Below are 21171 nucleotides of genomic sequence, written 5' to 3' on the forward strand. Positions count from 1 at the left end.
GGTCAAAGAGGATGAGCCTGTGAGGAAAACTTGGGCTGAGAGAATCAGATCACAGGTCAAGGAGGAGAAGATGAAGAAAATCAAAGGCATCGAAGAGGCAAATGGCTTTATTCAACAACCTGTTCTCGCCGATCGCCTCCCCAAGGGCTATTCTGGTGATGGGAAGAATGGATTAGAGTCACATAGCTCCTCCCCAGCACGCGGGGAGCAGAAATAGGGGCTCTGGGCTCTGAAGCCTTTTCAGAGAAATTCCTTCTTCTCTTTTTTCAACAGTTATTTCACAGGACCTGGGAAGTGTTGCTGCTCTCTCCATAGGGTACCCTCCTCCTCTGAGGATGGTGACGTCTTCAAGCCACATGAGCTGACAGTAACGCTGTACCCAACGATGGTCCAGCCGGGGGCGGATGTGCCCAAGGAGCCCTGGCTTCGATGGGTCAGCCCGGCTCATCCTCTTTGACCTCGTATCCATTAGAATGCTGTGCTTCATCCCATATACTACTCAGGTTTCCCTGCTCATCCTTGTGTCTGGATTTTTATAATGTGCTTGCTGAGCACATGTATCTCCTGCATTCTCTGTTCTTATCAAAACCAGTCCTGAAAAGATTCAGAGACCACCACGAAGGTGATTTCCCATGGAGTCACTGCTGATGAAGAGACAGCCTCATTCATTAGGACTGATCAGGGTAGGCAACGGGTCGTGGACCTATTTACCTTGCAGGAGTTTTGTGTCGTTTGGCCAACATCTGGTTACACGCTGACTCAACTGCGCGTGAAAGAAAAGAACTGCTGGTGGAAATCAGCAAAGCGCTCTACATCTCACACAGTTACCAGGACCCAGCGCCCTGCAGTGGGCCGGGAAGTGTGATCTTCCCTTTGGGTCTAGGAGGCATCTGGCCATCCACTTCCTCATCGGTCTACAGCTAAAAGAGCTGGTGCCTGATTCATTAACTGATGCAGCACTCCCATGCTTTTCTCTTTTAACCTCTAGGGTCTAACATGCTTCTTCTGCATATCACAGGGCTGTCGTGCACTGAGATACTCCACAGTAAGCAGCTTGGCAGGAGTTGGCATAACTTTCTATTGGGACCTGAAACCCAGTAACACCTCAACCTTATTATTTATGCTCGTGGCATGAGTACTCGTGATTATGGCCCTGGGACTTGGTTTGGGATTCGATGATGGGGGTGTGTGGCGATGAGATGACCCCAGTCTCGGGAGCTTCGGAAGGCCGGCGATGCAAGGTTAACAGGAGCGTGTGTTTCAGAAGCACGCCCTCTATGGGATGATACAGGAACTGCATCGGAGTTAAGTCCCGCGACATTTACAGTTCTCCGAAGGCTCCTCACGCTCCAGCCCAGGGGGCATGTCTAAGGTTGCCGGTCCTTTCATCCTGTATCCATCCTTCTGTTTCTCAGAAGCCCCGTGGCTCAGGGCACAGGGGTATATTTATGTTAAGTAACATCTGTTATGCAAAAGATCAAAAGCTAAGTAGCTTAAGATAAGGTTTTCCATGATTTCTTTTTTCCCTGTATGCTTGCTTGCTTGCTTTTCAAAATTGCCATTCATAAAATCATATTCAGTTCATAAAAGGATTTTCTGGTTGTTTTGACTACAAGCTTTCTTCCTTCCATTGATTTATTTGCTTTCTATTAGGAACACACTGGACCACAGAAGCTGGCCCCAGCAGTCCAAGCAACTTGTAGGTTAGGGGACCAGCAAGTATAGTTACACCAAGACTCAGACCCCTTGATCTGCACTCTGGCTCTCCATGGCCTTACCATCTTGCCTGGCACAATACCCAGGCATTCTGTCCTGTGTCCTTTACCCTGACTTTTGGGCTGCTGTGCAAACTTCATTTAAAAAAAAATAGCTCTCTGGCTGTGCTTGGGTATTTTTTTCTCCTTTTAAGAGATCATACTGGGGACTTAAAGCAAAAGCATTAGAAATTTCAAATTCGATGAAGGACACTAGCATGGTAGTCACATACTATGTCAAACTCTGACTTATCCCACCATCCCCAGTCCTGAGACACACACACACACACACATTCCTTCTTCTTATATAACTCACTGACCCAAAAGGAATCATCTGCAAAAGATGGGTGTCTATCCAAAGAAAACATTAACTCTTTTCTGTAAGAACTCATCTCAACAAATTTATCCTCAAGTATGTCTTTGGCAGAGTCGAATGAACACATGAACTTCTCACAGACCAAGATCTTGGAAGCTCAAGATCCCTAGGCATTTTCTCCTTCACATCCAGTTCCCACCTAAGGAATTCAGCAAGGGCCAAGACTGATTTGGAAGCACCGAGCTGGCCCGGAAAGAGCCTGAGTCACGACCCCAGGGTTGATCGTAACCCCGGGCAGCGCGCAGTAGGAGCGCTCCATTACCCATACTGCAGGAGCTCATCTGACAAGTGGCCCCGAAGACTCCCGGGCTACTTGCAGGATTACAGGGTAAGAGGCCTAACGATATTTTGTATAGGAGGAGACCAAGGTCCAGGGAGAATGAAGTAGTAGCTCCAAGTCATACAAAACCCATCTGGGACTAAGATTCAGGACTTCTGACTTCCATCCAGTGCTCCTCATACTGCCCTGCAAGGCTCCCCTTACTGCCTCTATTTCATCCTTTTAAAAAAGAATATCTGCATTCGTCCATCCAATTCATCCATGCATCTCTCCATCTAGCTATCTGACTGATCCACCCATCCTGGCACCCACCCATCACTCATTTCTCCAATCCATTCATTTATTTATTCATCCATCCATCCACCCTTGCCTCCAGCCATCATCCATTTCTCCAATCCATCCATCCATCCATCCATCCATCCATCCATCCATCGTTGCGTCCACCCATCATTCATTTCTCCAATTCATTTATTTATCCATCAATCATCCATCCATCCATTTTTCATCCATCTACCCATCCATCCATCCATCCATCCTTGCATCCATCCATCATTCATTTCTCCAATCTATCCATCCATTCATTTTTCATCCATCCATCCTTGCATCCATCCATCATTCATTTACTCAATCCATTCATTTATCCATCCATCCATCCATTTTTCATCCACCTACCCATCCATCTATCAATCCATCCTTGCATCCATCCATCATTCATCCAATCCATTAATTTATCCATCCATCCATTTTTCATCCATCTACCCATCCATCCATCTTCCATCCATCCACTCATCCATCATCCATTCATCCCTTATTGTCTGTATTTCCCACCTGCAGATCGACAGAAACTCTGAGCACCTGCCTTGGACTCACCTGTTATCATATCTCCTGGGGCGGCTTTGTCCCAGTCCACAATGACAAATGAGTGGCAGCCTTCCACCGCGACAACAGTGATGTTGCGGGGGACATGCTGAGGGGGCGTGTCACTTTTCTTCAGGTCATTTGGAATGATTTCATCCAGGCTGTCCACTTGGAAGTGATCCAGAGCATCAGTCAGAGAGCATGGGGCAGACGGGTCTTTATTTAGGTACGTCACGTAAGGAGCTGGAAGAGAACAAGGATACCCAGCTGGGTTGCTGAAGGCTTTCTCTGAGGGCAGAAACATGATGTCTGCTCCATGGAGTAGACCCAACATTCAGCCTCTTTCTGCTAAACATCCAGGGTCATCAGCCCTGAGGCCAAACACAAGTGCTCATCCCTAGCTCTCCTGAAAGGATCCACGTATTTATTATATCTTTCAATCTGGTGGTTTCAAAAGATCCCATTGCCCCATCAACATCGATGCCCTCATAGTGGTTTTGAGACCTCTCCAAACTAAAATTTAATGTCTAGTAGAAGTCTGCAGCACTCTGCCATTCCTGTGCCCTCAAACTTGGAAAGGTACAATTGAATCCAATTTGGAGTTCTCTCAACACATTTCATTCTCTAGACTGTCTTGGGACCAGAAAAAAAAAAAAAAAAAAAAACATACACAAGCCAAGATGTACAACCTTAGCCTCAGTCCTGGCTGGCCTCCCCTGGGACATCAGGGGACTCACATAACCCCCTGAAATGTCTGCACAGGCCAGGCCTGAACAGCCTTCTACAACATTACCGCTCAGGACGGTAACAGCAGCTCGCATTTATGGATAGCTTCAAGCTTTTCCTACACACATGATCTCAGCAGATACAAGGGCCCCAGGATTAAGGCAGGATAAGAACTGATAACCCACGCTCCAGCTGAGACTAGCGGTGCTGAGAAGGAGCCCACAAGACTTCTTCTTATATATGCACTAGAACTTAGAAAAGCCAAAGGATTGGATTTGGGGCTTTACACATTCAAGACCCCCAAGTGCTCCCACATAACAGTTCCTAGAACTTTCTAAACATCCCATTGCATCTCTTCATACAGCCTCTCATTCCCAGTGGCTGTTAGAACTGAAAGCTATTTTTATGGTCCTCTGTTTTCCAATAATCCGTACAAAATTAGGCGTTTCGAGCTTGTGCATGGATTTGATCAGGAAGTTTGGGGGAGCTGTCTACTGTGCTTTATAAAGTTATAGGCATATGAAAATAGCCAGACAATAGTAAGCCTTTCAGTCTTTGAAGAGGTCTTCGGAACAGCTAATAATAGCACTGAAAGCATTTCAATTTCTGTCATGGAACCACAGAGAGAAAAGTCAGAACATTCGGTGAATTCAGCCAGGCCGAGGCATGCCATGGGCCAGCATTACCACGGGCCTCAGGAATCCTCCTTCCAATTAAGATTCTTGTTCTTCAAGTATGAGTAGTTCAGACACTCAATACTACATCTTGGCTGGCAAGAGTTGTTCTTCGCTGATGGCAGAACATTTGTTTTGGAAACAGAAAAGTGTGATATTAGTTTAAGCTGTTGCCTGTCTCCACTCAGTAATAAATTATTTTTTTTCCACTTAGTGATATGTTAATCTGCCTTGTTAGCAAAGTTCATTAAGGGCATGGGAAAAGAAGGCTCCCAAAGGGAATGAAATACAGTTTAGTGACATAGAATTTCTTCCTGAAACTGTTTTAATAACTGAGAAAGAGGAATATGGTCAATTTCTAGATCGCAAGTTCTTAAAGCTAATGAAAACTATAGGAAATGACCTCAAGAAAACAGCTTCAGCTCTTTGAGACTGTAAGATATACTAGTAGCTCAATTCAACAATCTGCTCATCTTTTAGGAAGAAGTTAACAAACAACACACAGGGGCTTCCCTGGCAGTCCAGTGGCTAAGACACCATGCTCCCAAAGCAGGGGACCTAGGTTTGATACCTGGTCGGGGAACTAGATCCCACATGCCACCACTAAGCCCCGAAGCAGCCTAAATAAATAAGTAAAACAACAAAACAAACAAACAAAACCAATGTGCAGGCAAGGCCTAGTAAAAGTCTCATCTCAGAAAAGTTGGCTATAACAAAAATACTTATATTTCCGGGACTTGATGATTATCAAGTGTCTCTTACTCTTCATCTACACAAGGCAGCTTCTCTAAACTCTGCTCCATCAGATACCAAATGTTCTCTTGCGAGCCTGCTCCCCTGACTTCTGCAGAGAGCAAGTTCACGTTTAGAAAGCATCTAAACAGGACTGACGCACTGACTTTTCAAGTGGAGACCTCACCCTGGGAAAAACCTCTGCTCCAAACGAGCTGCCACGGCCAAGCCGAGAGATGCGTTCTGCTTTTCTTCAAAGGATGAGAGCTACAAACTCATGCTTCTCTGATTAAGGAACTTCTACTTACCGACAAAACGTTTCTTCCCAGCCAGATCAAATTCTTCTTCGGGGTAGGAAATGATGGAGCCTTCAGGCGGGATGACGGCCGGCATGGTGGTGGTGGTTGTGGTGGTTGTGGTGGTTGTGGAGGGCTGGGTGGTGGGCGGCGGCCCCGAGGTCTCAGCTTCGTAATCTGAAATGATACGATGGTTCTGTAACTGAGCACGTCCAGAAAAGGGCACCATGTGCCATCAAAAGATACCTTAAGATTGAACGCGACACTAAAGTGTATATGCACACAAACAGATTCTAGAATTGGAGAAGGAAATGGCACCCCACTCCAGTACTCTTGCCTGGAGAATTCCGTGAACAGAGGAGCCTGGTGGGCTGCTGTCCATGGGGTCGCACAGAGTCGGACACGACTGAAGTGACTTAGCAGCAGCAGCAGACTCTAGAATAAACTCTATGACTGAACAGAATTTGTTGCTAACAAAACAATACCACCCCCCCCAACCCCGCCATTTTTCAGTCCTTAGGGAAAAGCAGCTGCAGGTAGAAGAAAGGAAGGAGAAAAGTAAAAAAGAAACATACATGACAAGAAAAATGAGATTTTTGGAATCAAAGCTGGACAGAACCTTAGAACTTACCCAGGTTAGCATGCTCCTGTTACTGGTCCATGACCATTCTCTGTCTAAACAGTCTTCCCTTTTAAAGCCATAAGAGTCACACAAGAAAAGAAATCCGATTTTTAAAAAATTTGTCACCTGCGTACGGGTTATTTTCTGAGGGGGAAGTGGGACTAATCCTATTAAGAGAACTAATCCATTAACAAAAAAGAAAAGAAAATTCTGCTCCCTTTTCAACAGCTCCAAATCATAAAGTTTTATTTCCAAAGGTGCTAAGAAAACTTCCTTTGCTTTCTCACATCTGCTGTTTTTCTTTCAAGTCTGATTTTTTTTTTTTTTAAACTGGGAGATTAAATCACTACATTGAAGACCGTGACTGCATCAGAGGTGACCTTATTCCCACATTTGTGACTGAAGAACCTTGAATCTACAACCAGCAGCCGGCAGACTGAGCACATTAGTGAGGCTGACACCCCAAGTGTCAAAGGCTGCAAAGGGGACAAGCTTTCTACTCGAATTTCCTTCCATTTCGGAGGCAATTTACAAAACACAAGAACAACCACAGGGAGGTAAGTACAATCACAGCAGTGATTACTGTGAATGGAGTGACCTTCTTCATCTTAGAAACTTCACCTTCGCTTGAAAAAATCTGATTTTTTAAAATAATCAGCACATCTACCGCATTGCTTTTTTAATGTAATTAGAAAAGGACAGGAAAGAATGAGAGTGAGAAGAGCCAAGAAGGGAAGCTGGAACTGGGTTAAACTAAGTCGTTTTCACTAACGTGGATGGGTGGGGGAGGGGGGCTCAGACTGGAGTAACTCCAGAATTTCCAAAAGCAGGAGGAGAAGATTCGGGAAGGAGGGAAGGGGGCCCCGGGGTCTTGTCTGGAGGCTGCATCTGTGTGTCAAGCACATAGTTCTCCTCTGGGTCAAATCTGTATGGGGCGAGGGGAGGTAACTTGGAAGGGCAGTAGCACCACCCTTCTCGAAGCGGTGCCCTCCAGCCGCAAGTTCCGAGGGAAACAGAAACTGAGACCATCCACTGACCCCACCTCGCCTTCCCAGGGCTTCCAGGTGGCTCAGTCCTGAGGAGTCCGCCGGCCAAGCCGTAAGTCACAGGAGACCCGGGTTCAGTCCCTGGGTGGAGAAGATCCCCGGGAGAAGGGAATGGCAACCCACTCCGGTATGCTTGTCTGGAGGATTCCACCAGAGAATTCCTGGTGGGCTAACAGTCCATGGGGTCGCAGAGCCAGACACGACTGAGCGACTGTGCATGCACTGAGTAAGGAACATCAGCCTCCCTCATCAGAAAAGTACCCCCGGCGATGTGCTTGGAATCACTCATACCTTCATCATAGATGACGTACGCCTCTTCTGTGGGCTCTGCCGTGTCCGTCTCCAGCCCCGAGAAATCATCTAGGAAGGAGAAGGCAAGGGCGGTCAGCAAATGCCCCGGGCTCTGTTCTCAGCATGGCGCCAGTGGCATGGCGATCCAGCCCCGTGCTGCTGGCTTCCAGGGGGATAAGCCTCCCCTGCCAGGGCCGCCTCAGCTTCCTCAGGAGGAAGAGCCTCGGAACGCGGAGGTGGAACGGGATTCTCTCCTTTGTGCTGAGGAGGGTGCACTGGAAAAGACACTTCCCAGCGCTCCCGACCCTCCAGCAGAGGGCGCTCTTCCGGACCAGGGCGGGGGGGCAAAGAGGGGGGCAGGGAGCGGGGGAGGGGGGCAGGGAGCGGGGGAGGGGGGCAGGCCTGAGAACAGACATTCTCCGAGGGCAGGGAGCTCCACTGTTCATGGCCTTTGGTGGCTCAGACTGCAGAGACTGCCGGCAAGGTGGGAGACCCAGGTTCGATCCCAGGGTGGAGAAGGGAATGGCTACCACTCCAGTATTCTCGCCTGGAGAATTCCATGGACAGAGGAGCCTGAAGAGCTGCAAGTCCATGGGCTCGAAAAGAGCAGGACACAACTGAGCGACTCACTTTGATTTTTCACTCATTCTCTCCATCCCCTGGTCTTGCCACTCACATGATCCAGGTGCCCTCCTGCCTCTCCTCTGTTCTATTCTGGCTTCGCTGCTCCCTCTAAGCTTCCATCCCCTCTCAGTGACTCAGGAGCTAAATCTGCAATGATTAGAACTTCTTAACTTGCCTATGAAGTTTGGAAATAATATTCCAATGATTATAAACATCTCTTTACAAACAAGTTGGGTTTTATTTATAAAGCCACTAGATCTGCTATGACTACAGAATTATCCTATACATGCAATCTGTAGACCTTTTTTTTTGCAATCTGTAGTCTTTTATATCTGTTTTTTTTTAATCCACCAGGAAGCCCTAATTATAAGAACCATTGTCCAAATGATTATTATTAATGGTTTCCCAGGTGGCTCAGCAGTAAAGAATCTACCTGCAGTTCAGGGGATGCAGGAGACGTGGTTTGATCCCTGAGTCAGGAAGATCCCCTGAAGAAAGAAATAGCATCTCACTCCAGTATTCTTGCCTGAGAAATACCATAGAGAGAGGAGCCTGGAGGGTTACAGTCCATGAAGAGAAGTGAAAGTCGCTCAGTCGTGTCCGACTCTTTGCGACCCCATTGACTATACAGTGTATGGAATTTTCCAGGCCAGAATATTGGAGTGGGTAGCCTTTCCCTTCTCCAGGGGATCTTCCCGACCCAGGGATCGAACCCAGGTCTCCCACATTGCGGGCGGATTACCAGCTGAACCATCAGGGAAGTCCAGGAATACTGGAGTGGTTAGCCTATCCCTTCTCCAGCAGATCTTCCCGACCCAGGAATCGAACCTGGATCTCCTGCACTGCAGGTGGATTCTTTACCAGCTGAGCTACTAGGGAAGATCTTACAGTCCATAGGGGTTGCGAAAGAGTCAGACACGACTTAGTGACAAAAAACAACAAAACTGATTAAGAGCATGGATGAAAACTTGGTTCAAACAAGTGGGTGATTGAAGCAAAAAAACAGTTTTTTGCCTCCACGAGCTGGGTACTGCTTTAAGCAGAAGCTGTTTTGGGAAGATGGGAGGAAATCCATACATGACTTCTCTGCTTGGGGGAGACAGATGCAGCTAAAAAAGGAGATTCTTTCTCTGCAGTTGGTGAAATATTGAGGCAAAAGATTTCCTAATTTAAAAAAAAAAGGTTCAGAATTCCTTCGCTTCCTTTGACCTGAAGCCGCAGCAAATTATACAGAACTCTCAATCCAAGGCACACTTAAGAGGCAGAGAGGGTGAGTGAGGAGACAGGAAGCAGGAAGTAGGATGTATCACATGCCTTTGGGGCATCGGGCACTGTCAGTTATATATTATTTGAGTTAATCCTCACATAAATCTCCAGATACGTGGGGTTGATTATACCCACTTCTCAGCCAAGGACACCAAGGATTTATAACATGCCTGGAGTCACACAGCTGGTAAAGGAGAAAGAGCTAAAACAGAACTGAACTGCAAAGCCTCGGTTCCAAAGACTTTATACTTTATACTTCATCAACCTGCCTCCACTATTTAAAAGTTGGATGAACTCGTCTTTTGCTTGTAAACCTTCAGGCACTTTATTAGAATCATCATTCTGCAGCATAATGAAGGGGGAATAGAACTAGAAAAGTATATAAACCCCTTCACTAAAAAATTACAAGCACCAATTTTGAATTTTGTTTATGGTTAGGAAATAACTGATCATTCCCCTGAAATATTCTACTAGAATCCTTCTATTAGGCTTTTTTGAGCCTACTTCGAATCACTTCATGAATGTGATGCTGCCAGAACAGCTCCAGCAGCGGAGGACAACGGCGACCTCGCCTCGCCTGTCTGGCCCCTCTGGATCATAGTGAAAAGCCCCGTAGATACCTGAGGCCCATGAGATGTATGGGCCTCCTCACCATGGAGGTGGTGATGCTGGGTGTGTTCTGATGTGGCCAGCAAATGTCATCAAAGAGAGGTTGTAAAAGATCCACCCTTTTCAGAATGGGCATTTTGAGAAAAACGATTAGACAAGATTTTTTTTTTTTCCAGTTCATTCCAATGTCAATATGCCTGGATCCAAGAGGAATTACTTCTGGGCTGGTTTAAATCAGAGTTTTCGAGTTCACACCACCTAGCATTTGGGGTTATCTTGCTGTTGTTTTCCATGACACCATTTTCTTTCCCTTGTCTATTAACTTTCAAGAATATAGTCCTCCTGTGGCTTATTATCAGCTCAGATTCATTTCATTTCGTTATTTTTGGTCAGATCAAAATGAATAAATTGTACAACTTTTGCAGTCCAGAGTGAATGAGAAAGAGGGCAAGTCTAGGGCCTCCTCTGTGGATTCCTGATACTAAGTACAATTCCTCAAGGAGCTGAAGCACTCCGGTCCAGCACCAGACCACAGAAACCATGCCTTTCACCTGCGAACCTGGATCACTTCTTGAGACGAGTGACCGTTGAGCCTTCTGGCAAAAGTAAACACCTTACTGAGTGGTTTAGGGCTCCTTTTCTTGTTTTAAAACCAAATAAAGTCAGAGATAATTTTTCTAAAATAGCACCATCTTGATTCCAAGTCAAAGAAACTTCCAGATGTAATGAAACACATTTCCTTCTTTCTTTTTGAAAAGTTGACCCTCAGAATTTGCCCCACCTGAATGCCAATGTGGAGTATCTGGAGCTACATATAACTGAATGTTTTTAAGCCAAACCAAAATCGATGTCAAAAGCTTCCACCTCTTCAAATAAAAGTAGCAGCCAGCCACCAACCATGTGGTACAGTTTATATATGTATATTTTTCGAGTAGCTTTATCCAAACAGTCATGAAATTTAAAAAAAAAATAGAGTGCAAAATGTTTGGGTCTTAGTTACAGAGATTGAAAAAAAAAAAAACTGTTCAAGTAGATTTCTCACTAAAAGTTTGGAGAGAAGGTAAATTACAGTTATTTGAAACCCAAGGATATTTGCAGATTATTTGGTTGGTCCAGCTCAAGTGAACTTTCAGTTATTCTCTTTGTATTTCTGTCTTGCGAGTGAGCTGTGACAGGAGGGAACTGTTTTCCATAATGACTGATGTTCTTCTAAAACATGCCCCAAGGTCATGTTACAAATTGTTGAAGATGTTCAGCTGGCGTATAACATTTCCAAACACACACGATACCATCAGATCTGCTGTCAAAATGGAACCTGAAAAAAAAGAATCACTGGTAAAAAGACTTCTCAAAAGACTTTCTAACTTCTCTGTTAGAAAACGGAGCATGCCTATGGCTCAGGGTATGGTTTAGATATCCAAAGATGCATAACTGGGTACCACAAGGAATCTGAGATGAAACAGAGGATGCTGTCTCTACTGCAAGGATTTTATTACTTAATAGAGGAGTCACAGCAAGCAATAAATTGTGCATGCGTGTGTGTGTGTGTGTGTGTGTGTAAAGAGAGAAAAGGTGTCAATACACTGGAAACAAACATAATATGCATTTATGCATACGGAATATGTGTAACTATGGTATCTAGAAAAAAATGCTTAAATTACTGAATAATTTAATGACACAAGGTTGTTCCCAGAACACTGTTAAAGCAGCGTTTTCAAGAAAAAGAGGGGACTGATAAAACCAGGAGAGCCAAGACTAACATACTTGAAAATATGATTTTTAAGATTGGAGGGCTAGAAATCTAAATGCTCATTGACAGAGGAATGGATAAAAAAGATGTGGTACATATATATATATACACACATATAAAAAACAGAATATTACTTGGGCATTAAAAAGAATGAAATCCTGCAGTTTGCAGCAACATCAGTAAACCTGGAAAGTGTCATATCCAGTGAAGTAAGTCAGATAGAGAAGGAAAAACATTGTATGACATCCTTTATATGTGGGATCTAAAAAGAAATGATACAGATGAACTTACAAATGATTCAAAGGCAAATGAACTCATGGTTGCCGGGGGGCGGGGGGTGGGGGTGGGAAGGGAAGGGATAGTCAGGGAGTTTGGGATGGTCATGTACACACTGCTACAGTTATTAATACAACGGATAACCAGCAAGGACTTACTGTACAGCACAGGGAACTCTGCTCAACATTATGTGCCAGCCTGCATGGGAGGGGGTTTTGGGGGAGTATGGATACATGTACATGTATGGCTGAGTCCCTTCACTGATCGCCTGAAATTACCACAACATTGTTAACTGGCTCTACTGCAATATAAAATAAAAGTCCAAAAAAAAATTGGAGGTCTAGAAACAAAATGTTAGGACTTTGCCAACAGAAGGTAATGACAAACGGTTGCCTAGCTGGGGGCTGAGGAGGGGAGTCTCAGAAGGGCGGGTATTCTCACAGTGATCACGGCAGAGGGTCTAAGTCAGCATCCTTACAACAATTTCGGGTGATTAGGCTGCAAAGCGCCATGGCCAAAACGCACTTTGTAAAAAGCACACATGTGTACACACAGAACCCCAGCACCTGTGAGTGTACACTGACTGAACTACGGTGCACATGGGGAATTGGCCCAGAAGCCCCTGTGAATACCAAAATCCATGGATGCCTAAGTTCCTCCTATAAAATAGTGTAGTACAAGGAATCCAAGCTACAATGGCTAGAATGAAAAAAACAGATAATAACAAGTGCTGGTGAAGATGGAGAGAAGCTGGATGCCTCATACATTTCTGGCGGGGAATGAACATAGTGCAGTGCTGTGGCGCTTCCTCGAAAAGTTAAACATAAAGCAAATATCGAATATTAACACATATATATGAAATCTAGAAAAATGGTACTGATGAACCTATCTGCAGAACAGAAATAGAGACAAAGACATAGAGAACAGACTTACAGACACAGTAGGGGAAGGTGAGGGTGGGATGCATTGAGACAGTAGCATGGAAACATACACTATCATATGCAAAACAGATAGCTCGTGGAAAGCTGCTGTATTACACAGGGAGCTCCACTTGGTACTCTGTGACAACCCAGCAAGGCAGGACGGGGCAGGAGGTGGGGGGGAGGTTCAAAAGGGAGAGGATGTATGTATGATCCATACTGTTGTATGGCAGAAACAAATACCACATTGTAAAGCAATTATCCTCCCACTAAAATTTTTTAAAAAGTAGTAGGGAGACAAGTTAAACACAGTTACCAACCAACAAAACAACTCTACACAAGAGACTTAAAAAGAGATATTCAAAAAAAAAAATGTGTACACAAATATTCACAGCAGCATTATTCATAATAGACTAAATGGATAAAATGTGGTCTTTACACACAATGGAGTATTAGCCAGCAATAAAAGGAATGAAGTACAGATAACTTGAAAACAAACTATGCTAAGTGAAAGAAGCCAGACACAAAAGGACACATTTCACATGGGATTCCATTTACACAAAATGTCCAGAACAGACAAATAGAAACAGAGAGAGAGAAAGGAGATGAGCGGTTCCCAGAGCTGAGAGGAGCAGGAATGGGGAGCGACTGCTAATGAGTATAAGGTTTGTTCATGGGGTGATGAAAATATTCTGGGACTTGATAACGGTGAAAGTTGCACAACTCTATGAATACGCTAAACTCTGTACACTTTAAAAGGGTGAACTTTATAGCATGTGATTTTTATGTCAAGAAAGCCATTATTAAAGATGTTTTTCATAAATAGAAACAACTATGATTAGAAATAATATTAGGAAGAAAATATTTAATGAAATTGCTAGTGGAGCAGCAGAAATGAAAAAGGAAGGTAAGGTGTAGTGAAGTATTTTTAAATAATAAATTATGGACATGTAATTAAGATATAGTGCTCTCCCCAAATTTAACTTTTTCCAAGACTTTGCCCTTATTTTCAAAATGCTATCTAGAGGGAAACTATTACTAACCTTAGACACTAATTTGGCTTAGACTAGGCTATCAGACAAATGCACAGGAGTAAAGTAAAAACATATACATCTCTATCATGATTTGCAAAGAAAAGAAGAGACAAAAATATCAAGAATCTGACTTTCATGGCAACTAAAAGTCCAAAATTACAAAGTAAATGAAAAGAACATGAAAAGAAACAAAAAGACCTACATAAAAGCGAAAGAAAATTTAAAATATTAATAATAATAGTAGTAGTAATTAGAAGCAAATCCAAACAGCAACTCTTCTGTTTATAACCTATAAGTAAAGAAATATGTTATAATCATACTTCAATTAAATAATAACCACACCAATGTATGCTGAAGAAGCCAAGGAAAGTACAAGATACTTTCATACCAGAAACCCAAAGGTAAATTCAAATTTGTACTCACTTTTAATTGGTGGTGTCAGAATTTTCTTCCCGATCGTCCTCTTCTTCAGTATGTTCCTGTTCTTTGGTGTGAATTTTTCAGATACGTCAGATGTTCCTGTTCATTTGGAACTTTTTCGTGGAAAGACTAACTTCAAGCAGAATTCTCAACTTGGAGACAGCATTCACGTTCAGAGTGATTAGGTTTGAATGATGGTGCGCTACAAATTCAGGGAACACTGTGATTCCTGAAATGCAGGGTCTTCACTCTGCATTAGCTTAAAAAGACAGAAGCTTTACAGCCTGCATGGCAATTCACTTCAGCCTGAGGGGAAGGAGATGAATTTGCCTTCTGGAGCCTGAGGCAAATACAGATGACCTCCCCCCAAGCAGTGCGAACAAGGACAAGCAGAAAAGATGATAGCATCTCGGCTCCACCGTGACTTGGCCCAAAGTGTCCCCAGGTTCTGTTCTTTAGGGGAGCAGTGGAGGGGTGTTCTCAGTAAGAAGACCCAGCAGGGATACAGGACAGCTGGGACTGGGTGTCCCAGATCAGGAAAGGGCTCAGTCATAGCCAGCGGACAGCCCCGCTCCCGTGAGAGCCAAGTCATGTAAGCATAAGCATTTTTCAAAGGGAAAGAAGTGAAAGTGTTAGTCGTTCAGTCATGTCTGACTCTTCGCAATCCCATGGACTGTAGCCCACCAGTCTCCTCTGTCCATGGAATTCTCCAGGTAGGAATACTGGAGTGGGTTGCCATTTCCTTCTCCAGGGGATCTTCCTGACCCAGGGATCAAACCCAGGTCTCCTGCACTGCAGGCAGATTCTTTACCGTCTGAGGGATTGCTGTTCAAACATGCTTGGGAAATACTACTATTCTTGGAAATTCACAATGAGACTATTCAGTGGTGAGTCCAACAGTCAGAAATTCCTTTAACTTTGTCTGAATCACATAGCTAATCACAGAACTTTTTCTCTAAATTATTATTGTAACAAGTACTAATCTACTAGTGGAAATGGCAACCCACTCTAGTATTCTTGCCTGGGGAATCCCGTGGACAGAGAAGCCCAGCGGCTACAGACCACAGGGTCACAAAGAGTCGGACATAACTGAAGTAACTTGGCATGCATGCATGATCTACAAATATCCAGTGGAATACACTTTGGGAAATGCTGGTCCAAACCAACAATGTCTCATGTTTCAGACAAATTTTTGACTCGGGTGGGGACAAGGGTTGCCAGATAAAACAGAGGAAGCCCACTTAGATCTGAAGCTGTACGCCTCACTCACTGCATCCGGCAGGCTCTGCAACCCCCTCTGAAATGCCACTCTACCACGTGAGTTTTCAACAGAACAAAGATGGTTACCTTCCTCAGGGTAGCACTCCGGAACCCCACGTGAGCCCATTATGAGGTTGCCATCTTCGTCATGCCGTTCCAGGGTCCCGGGGGGACAGGTGGGGACGGGGGTTGTGGGCTCCGGGGTGGTGGTGGTGGTTGTCTGGGTCGTGGTCCGGGTGGTCGTTGGGCGAGTGGTGGTGGTGGTTGGCCTAGGGGTCGTGGTGGGCCGACGGGTCGTGGTGGGCCGACGGGTCGTGGTGGTAGGTCTCGTGGTTGTGATCGGGGCTTGGGTGGTTGTTCTGATGACCTCCAAGCCCACCAGGGGCTTGCCTCCAAGACTCAAAATGGGCTTATCCTGGGCACTGGCCAAGGGTTTGGCATGGCGCCCCTGTCCAAAAAGCGGGAGGCCGTCGGGGCTCACCACAGGAGTCCCTCCCAGATCTGAAACGAAATCAAATAAAAGCCATGCACCCAGGTGAAACAATCTGGGGAAGTAAAAGGCAAGTGCAAAGTATCTACTCAATGTCTTATATTTTAATCAATAAAAGGCAAAGAAATAATGAAAAGGATACCAGCTGAGGTCACAGTACCTGCTACTATCCAGAAACTTCTGGGCTTTTTATATTGCCCGTTACTCTATACTAGTTTATAAAAGTATACAAATACCTCATTGTTATGCCCCATTACCTGCAATAACTCTAAGTTTCTAGGAAGGAAAGTGATTCTTTCCCCATCCTTATTCCTACCACTACAGACTAAAGTGTTACTTTGGACCAGTGGTAGCAAAGTTATTCTGCAAAGAGCCAGAGAGTAAATATTTTAAGCTTTGTGTTGCCACTATTCAACTCTGCCACTATAGAGCAAAAAACATAGACAGTACACCAAGAAATGCACGTTTCTGTGTTCCAAGAAAACTTTGTGTATGGAGAGTGAAATATGAATGTAATATAATCTTCACATGTCACAAATATTATTCTATGATTTCTTTGGCAATCATTTAAAAATGTAAAAGCTATTCTGAGCTCACAGGCTATACAAAAACAGGCAGCAGGCAGGGTTTGACTTTAGAAGTGGTGTTGCTGAAGTCTGCTCTGGACTGCCCAATCCCAAGAATGAAGTCAAGAGCCACCTCCTCTAGAGGGTGGAGTCTGTAGGAAGACAGCTGGATCAGGGAAGAAGCTAAGCTCCACCCCTTCCAAGGCACCTCCTTGCCATATGGTTAATGTAACTGGACCAAGGACCCCCGTTAAAAATGACGAGGAGGAGGAAGAGAGAAGTTGTTACCCTGCAGATGACTCAGGGCACTTTTGTTCCCTGAGAACCATTCTCACTTACCCACAATGGTTCGACCATCTCCTCCTAGTTTAATCCGAAGAGGATTTCCTTGTGAATCTTGTAGGTACCTTCCTTCTGCATTCAATACTAACCCACGATCAAGATCCACGACCTAAATCCATGACACAGATTAAAGGATGTATTGAACATTTCAAAACGTTCACATTAATCCAACTACATGAATATAGGGGAATAGGAAACATTACTTTTGCCAGCATCATTAATAAGGTATAATAGGAATAAAGTACAGTCATATTTCATAATTGTTTGTCCATATAACATAAATTGTTTCAAGTTTCCTCAAATATTCAAAAGATGTTCAAAATACTTTTAACATTGAGTATGTTGTATGTCAAAAGCAGGAAATGACCTAGGTGTTCATCAATGGAGGAAAAAGATTAAATAAATCATGGCCCATCCATACAGTGAAATACTGTACAGCCAGTGAAAAGGAGTTGGAAATTCTGAATTTATCATGAGATATCCTGATGCAGACATAGATTAAAGGACTGATTATTTTTGCAAAATGAAGTATATTCACTTGTATATATAAGCTTAAAAGTGTAGAGAGAAAATTCTGGACAGATATGTCCCAAACTGTTAATAGTGGTTATTTCTGAGAAGTGATTTGGGATGCTTATTATCTTTTTATACATTTCTGAATTGCTTATATTCTTGCCATGAACACGACGGGTTTCCATTTTGCTGTGTGTTAAAAATCAAAGTTGTTATATCAAAACCAGTTTAATTTGTAATTAGCCTAATATAGCACACACGAAAAACTGTCATGTTCTAAGGAATTATACAACTTGGACAAAAGGCATTATTATCTCTGTTAAGAAACAACTCATGTGGCGCACTAGTGGTTCTCAGAATATGGTCCTGAGCCAGCTTCCCCAACCTCACCTGGAAACTTGCCAGATATGAGAATTACCTGGCCCGAACCAAATCATACTGACAAGCTTCCAGGGATTCTGACGCCCATCAGTGTTTGAAAACCATGACTCTGGACAGCCGAGTCACTGGAGGAATCCCTGCAAGCAGGCCACTTGCTGGGTACTATCTCAGTAATTAAAACTTACACAAATAAACCCTACTTTTGAAATCTACTCCATACGGTTTCAATTCAAAATTGTTTACAAAGACACTTTGCTTCTATATGTATTCTTCTTTCTATAAATTTCTATTCCTTTGAGAAATGATAAAATGTATCTTGAGGCTACCTGTGACGGAAAATTCTTTGAAGTTCATCAATATGTTTTCCTAAATCTTACTGCTATAAATGAGAAAATTTGACTGGGAATTCCACTGTGAATAATCTTTTTGATTCTTTGAAAAAATATTTTAAATCTCTGAACATTCTAAGTGTTCTGTCCATCACCCTCAACCCACCAAAAACTCCTAAACATTTACCTTAACCCCAGGAAGTTAAAGTCATTTAGCTTAAACATACATAAAGTACTAATACTTATTTTTTATTTCAGTCAAACAAGAATTATTGGAAGATTTAAAAGGTGATCTGATAAAAACTGCCTATTTGATTTGGAGATTTTTGTTTTGGTTCAGTTTTTATCTTGCTTCCTTTTACAAAGGATTTGAGATAATTTACAGAAAATATGTGTTCTGTTTAATTGAACCATAAAGAAAAAATAAAATAAAGCTAAAAGGAGTGGGAAAACAGAAATTCATTGGAGAGGCTGTGCCTCAGGTTTTGTCTGACTAGTTGGCCTAAACACTTGTGTGACTTTCTTAAACAGTCAAGAAGAATGGGAACAAATGCCCATGCCTGACCTAATTAGCTATGAGAAGAAAGCAAAGTAGTTTTCAGGAGAATCAAAGCCTTTTCCAAGCACTGGAAGAAACAATACAGTATAAGTATACTGACATACAAGTGGTTAAAACTAGAGAAAAAAAGACTGCTTCATTTTTTATTACACAACGCCCACCACTTTTCTCTTCCCAAACAGCATGAAAACAACTAGTATGTGTAAAGAAGTTTACCCTACCCACTTTGTTCCTTGAGGGCCATTGATAATTCTTTGTCGACTTGGTTTTCCATTACTACCAGGAAGTACTCTCCCTTCTCCATTTGGTCTTCCATTATAACCTACAAGGTCCCAAAAAAACAAACAAAAAATACAGAAGCTGGTAGATTCAACACTCCTGGAAAGTTGGCTTCATACCACCCTGTAAGTAGTAACATATCATTTCAAACAGAAACACTAAACAGAATGTTGAACCAATAGCTCAAATGTATTAGCTAATGATAGACTGAAATTGTGATTTCTACGTGACAAATAAGAATGTCTGTGAAGAGTACGGTACAGTCAGTTTTCTACACTATTAGGGGAATGAGGGTGTTTGGCGTAAGTAAAATTTCCAGGTAAAGTTTAAGACCGTAGTAGTGGTAGCTTCGGAGAAGGCAATGGCACCCCACTCCAGTACTCTTGACTGGAGAATCCCATGGACGGAGGAGCCTGGTGGGCTGCAGTCCATGGGGTCGCAAAGAGTCGGACACAACTGAGCGACTTCACTTTCACTCTTCACTTTCATGCATTGGAGAAGGAAATGGCAACCCACTCCAGTGTTCTTGCCTGGAGAATCCCAGGGACGGGGGAGCCTGGTGGGCTGCCGTCTATGGGGTCGCACAGAGTCGGTCACGACTGAAGCGACTTAGCAGCAGCAGCAGCAACAGTTGTAGCTTTATTTTAGCCAGCTGGAAGGTGGAGGGAGGGAGAGTTGGAAGGACAGGGAAAATTCTCTCTGACATCTACGAGATACCGTGCTGCTCTCCTCCGCAGATTACACTAAACACAACCACTGTCTCTAGCTGACTCGGGTCTAGATCATCCATCGCCGAGTATAAACACACAGTCCTGACTCAAAGCTTGCTGACTTCAGTGGAGCCGCAGAAGGATTTGCTCAGGGAGGAGGTAGCAGGCCCTTTAGTTGCTATCCGACTGTTGCTTGCACCTGCCCTCTCTCTTCACCTCCTGCACTTTCTGATCACCTGCAGTTTGGTTGAGGCCTCCGCTGGAAGCATCTGCTCTAGCTTGGCCCACCAGATAAACTGCCTGGGCTTCCCAACAGCTATCTGCAGGTCAGAGACATTTCTCTCACTCAAGTGGTTAATGAAAATTAAGAATCTATTGACTTTTTTACTATGTACAAGGAAATGTGACTTTTACATCTATTATTGGGGTGTTCAGTTCAGTCGCTCAGTCATGTCCGACTCTTTGCGACCCCATGAATTGCAGCACGCCAGGCCTCCCTGCCCATCACCAACTCCCAGAGTTTACTCAAACTCAAGTCCATTGAGTTAGTGAGGCCATCCAGCCATCTCATCCTCTGTTGTCCCCCTCTCTTCCTGTCCCCAATCCCTCCCAGCATCAGGGTCTTTTCCAATGAATCAACTCTTCGCATGAGGTGGTCAAAGTATTGGAGTTTCAGCTTCAGCGTCAGTCCTTCCAATGAACACCCAGGACTGATCTCCTTTAGGATGGACTGGTTGGATCTCCCTGCAGTCCAAGGGACTCTCAAGAGTCTTCTCCAACACCACAGTTCAAAAAAGTATGCATAAAACAGTCTGTTTTAATGGAAAACTGACCTCCTAGTTGGGGCACTGTTCTAGGGCTTTACATTGAGCTAAATTAACAGTATATTGCATGGATTAACAACTGCTAATACATTTAATCAAGAATGTCCTATTATGCCCCAAATCCATGCAAGAGGAGTGCAAGGCACCACTTAACCAAATGCAGATTTTAGGTAAATACCTTAGCTCCTGCTCTGGGGTCCACATAGACTCCAGCTCACAGCTGTCTACATGCTGCCCAAAACCTAAGTCACACATCAGCAAGTTACTCCTCTGTGCGACCATCCTCTCACAGTCTTTTCTGGAGGTTTTAAACAACCTTCAGTGATTGCAACATCTGAGCAATCCTCACCCAAGATAATTTGAG

The 21171-nt window shown here is 43.8% G+C and overlaps 1 protein-coding gene across 1 annotated transcript in view; it reads right to left on the reverse strand.

Moving 5' to 3' along the window:
* Positions 1 to 21171, reverse strand: part of FNDC1 (fibronectin type III domain containing 1) — a 113305-nt gene that overhangs the window by 21797 nt on the left and 70337 nt on the right. The window contains exons 12-17 of the mRNA XM_070461325.1: positions 19216 to 19316; positions 17210 to 17321; positions 15902 to 16315; positions 7656 to 7724; positions 5709 to 5873; positions 3281 to 3511 (exon numbers count right to left, since the gene is read on the reverse strand). Of these exons, the coding sequence (XP_070317426.1) occupies positions 3281 to 3511; positions 5709 to 5873; positions 7656 to 7724; positions 15902 to 16315; positions 17210 to 17321; positions 19216 to 19316 (1092 nt within the window). The remainder of the gene's footprint in view (positions 1 to 3280; positions 3512 to 5708; positions 5874 to 7655; positions 7725 to 15901; positions 16316 to 17209; positions 17322 to 19215; positions 19317 to 21171) is intronic.

The sequence above is a fragment of the Odocoileus virginianus genome, chromosome 34, assembly GCF_023699985.2.
Source record: "Odocoileus virginianus isolate 20LAN1187 ecotype Illinois chromosome 34, Ovbor_1.2, whole genome shotgun sequence".
Taxonomy (NCBI): domain Eukaryota; kingdom Metazoa; phylum Chordata; class Mammalia; order Artiodactyla; family Cervidae; genus Odocoileus; species Odocoileus virginianus.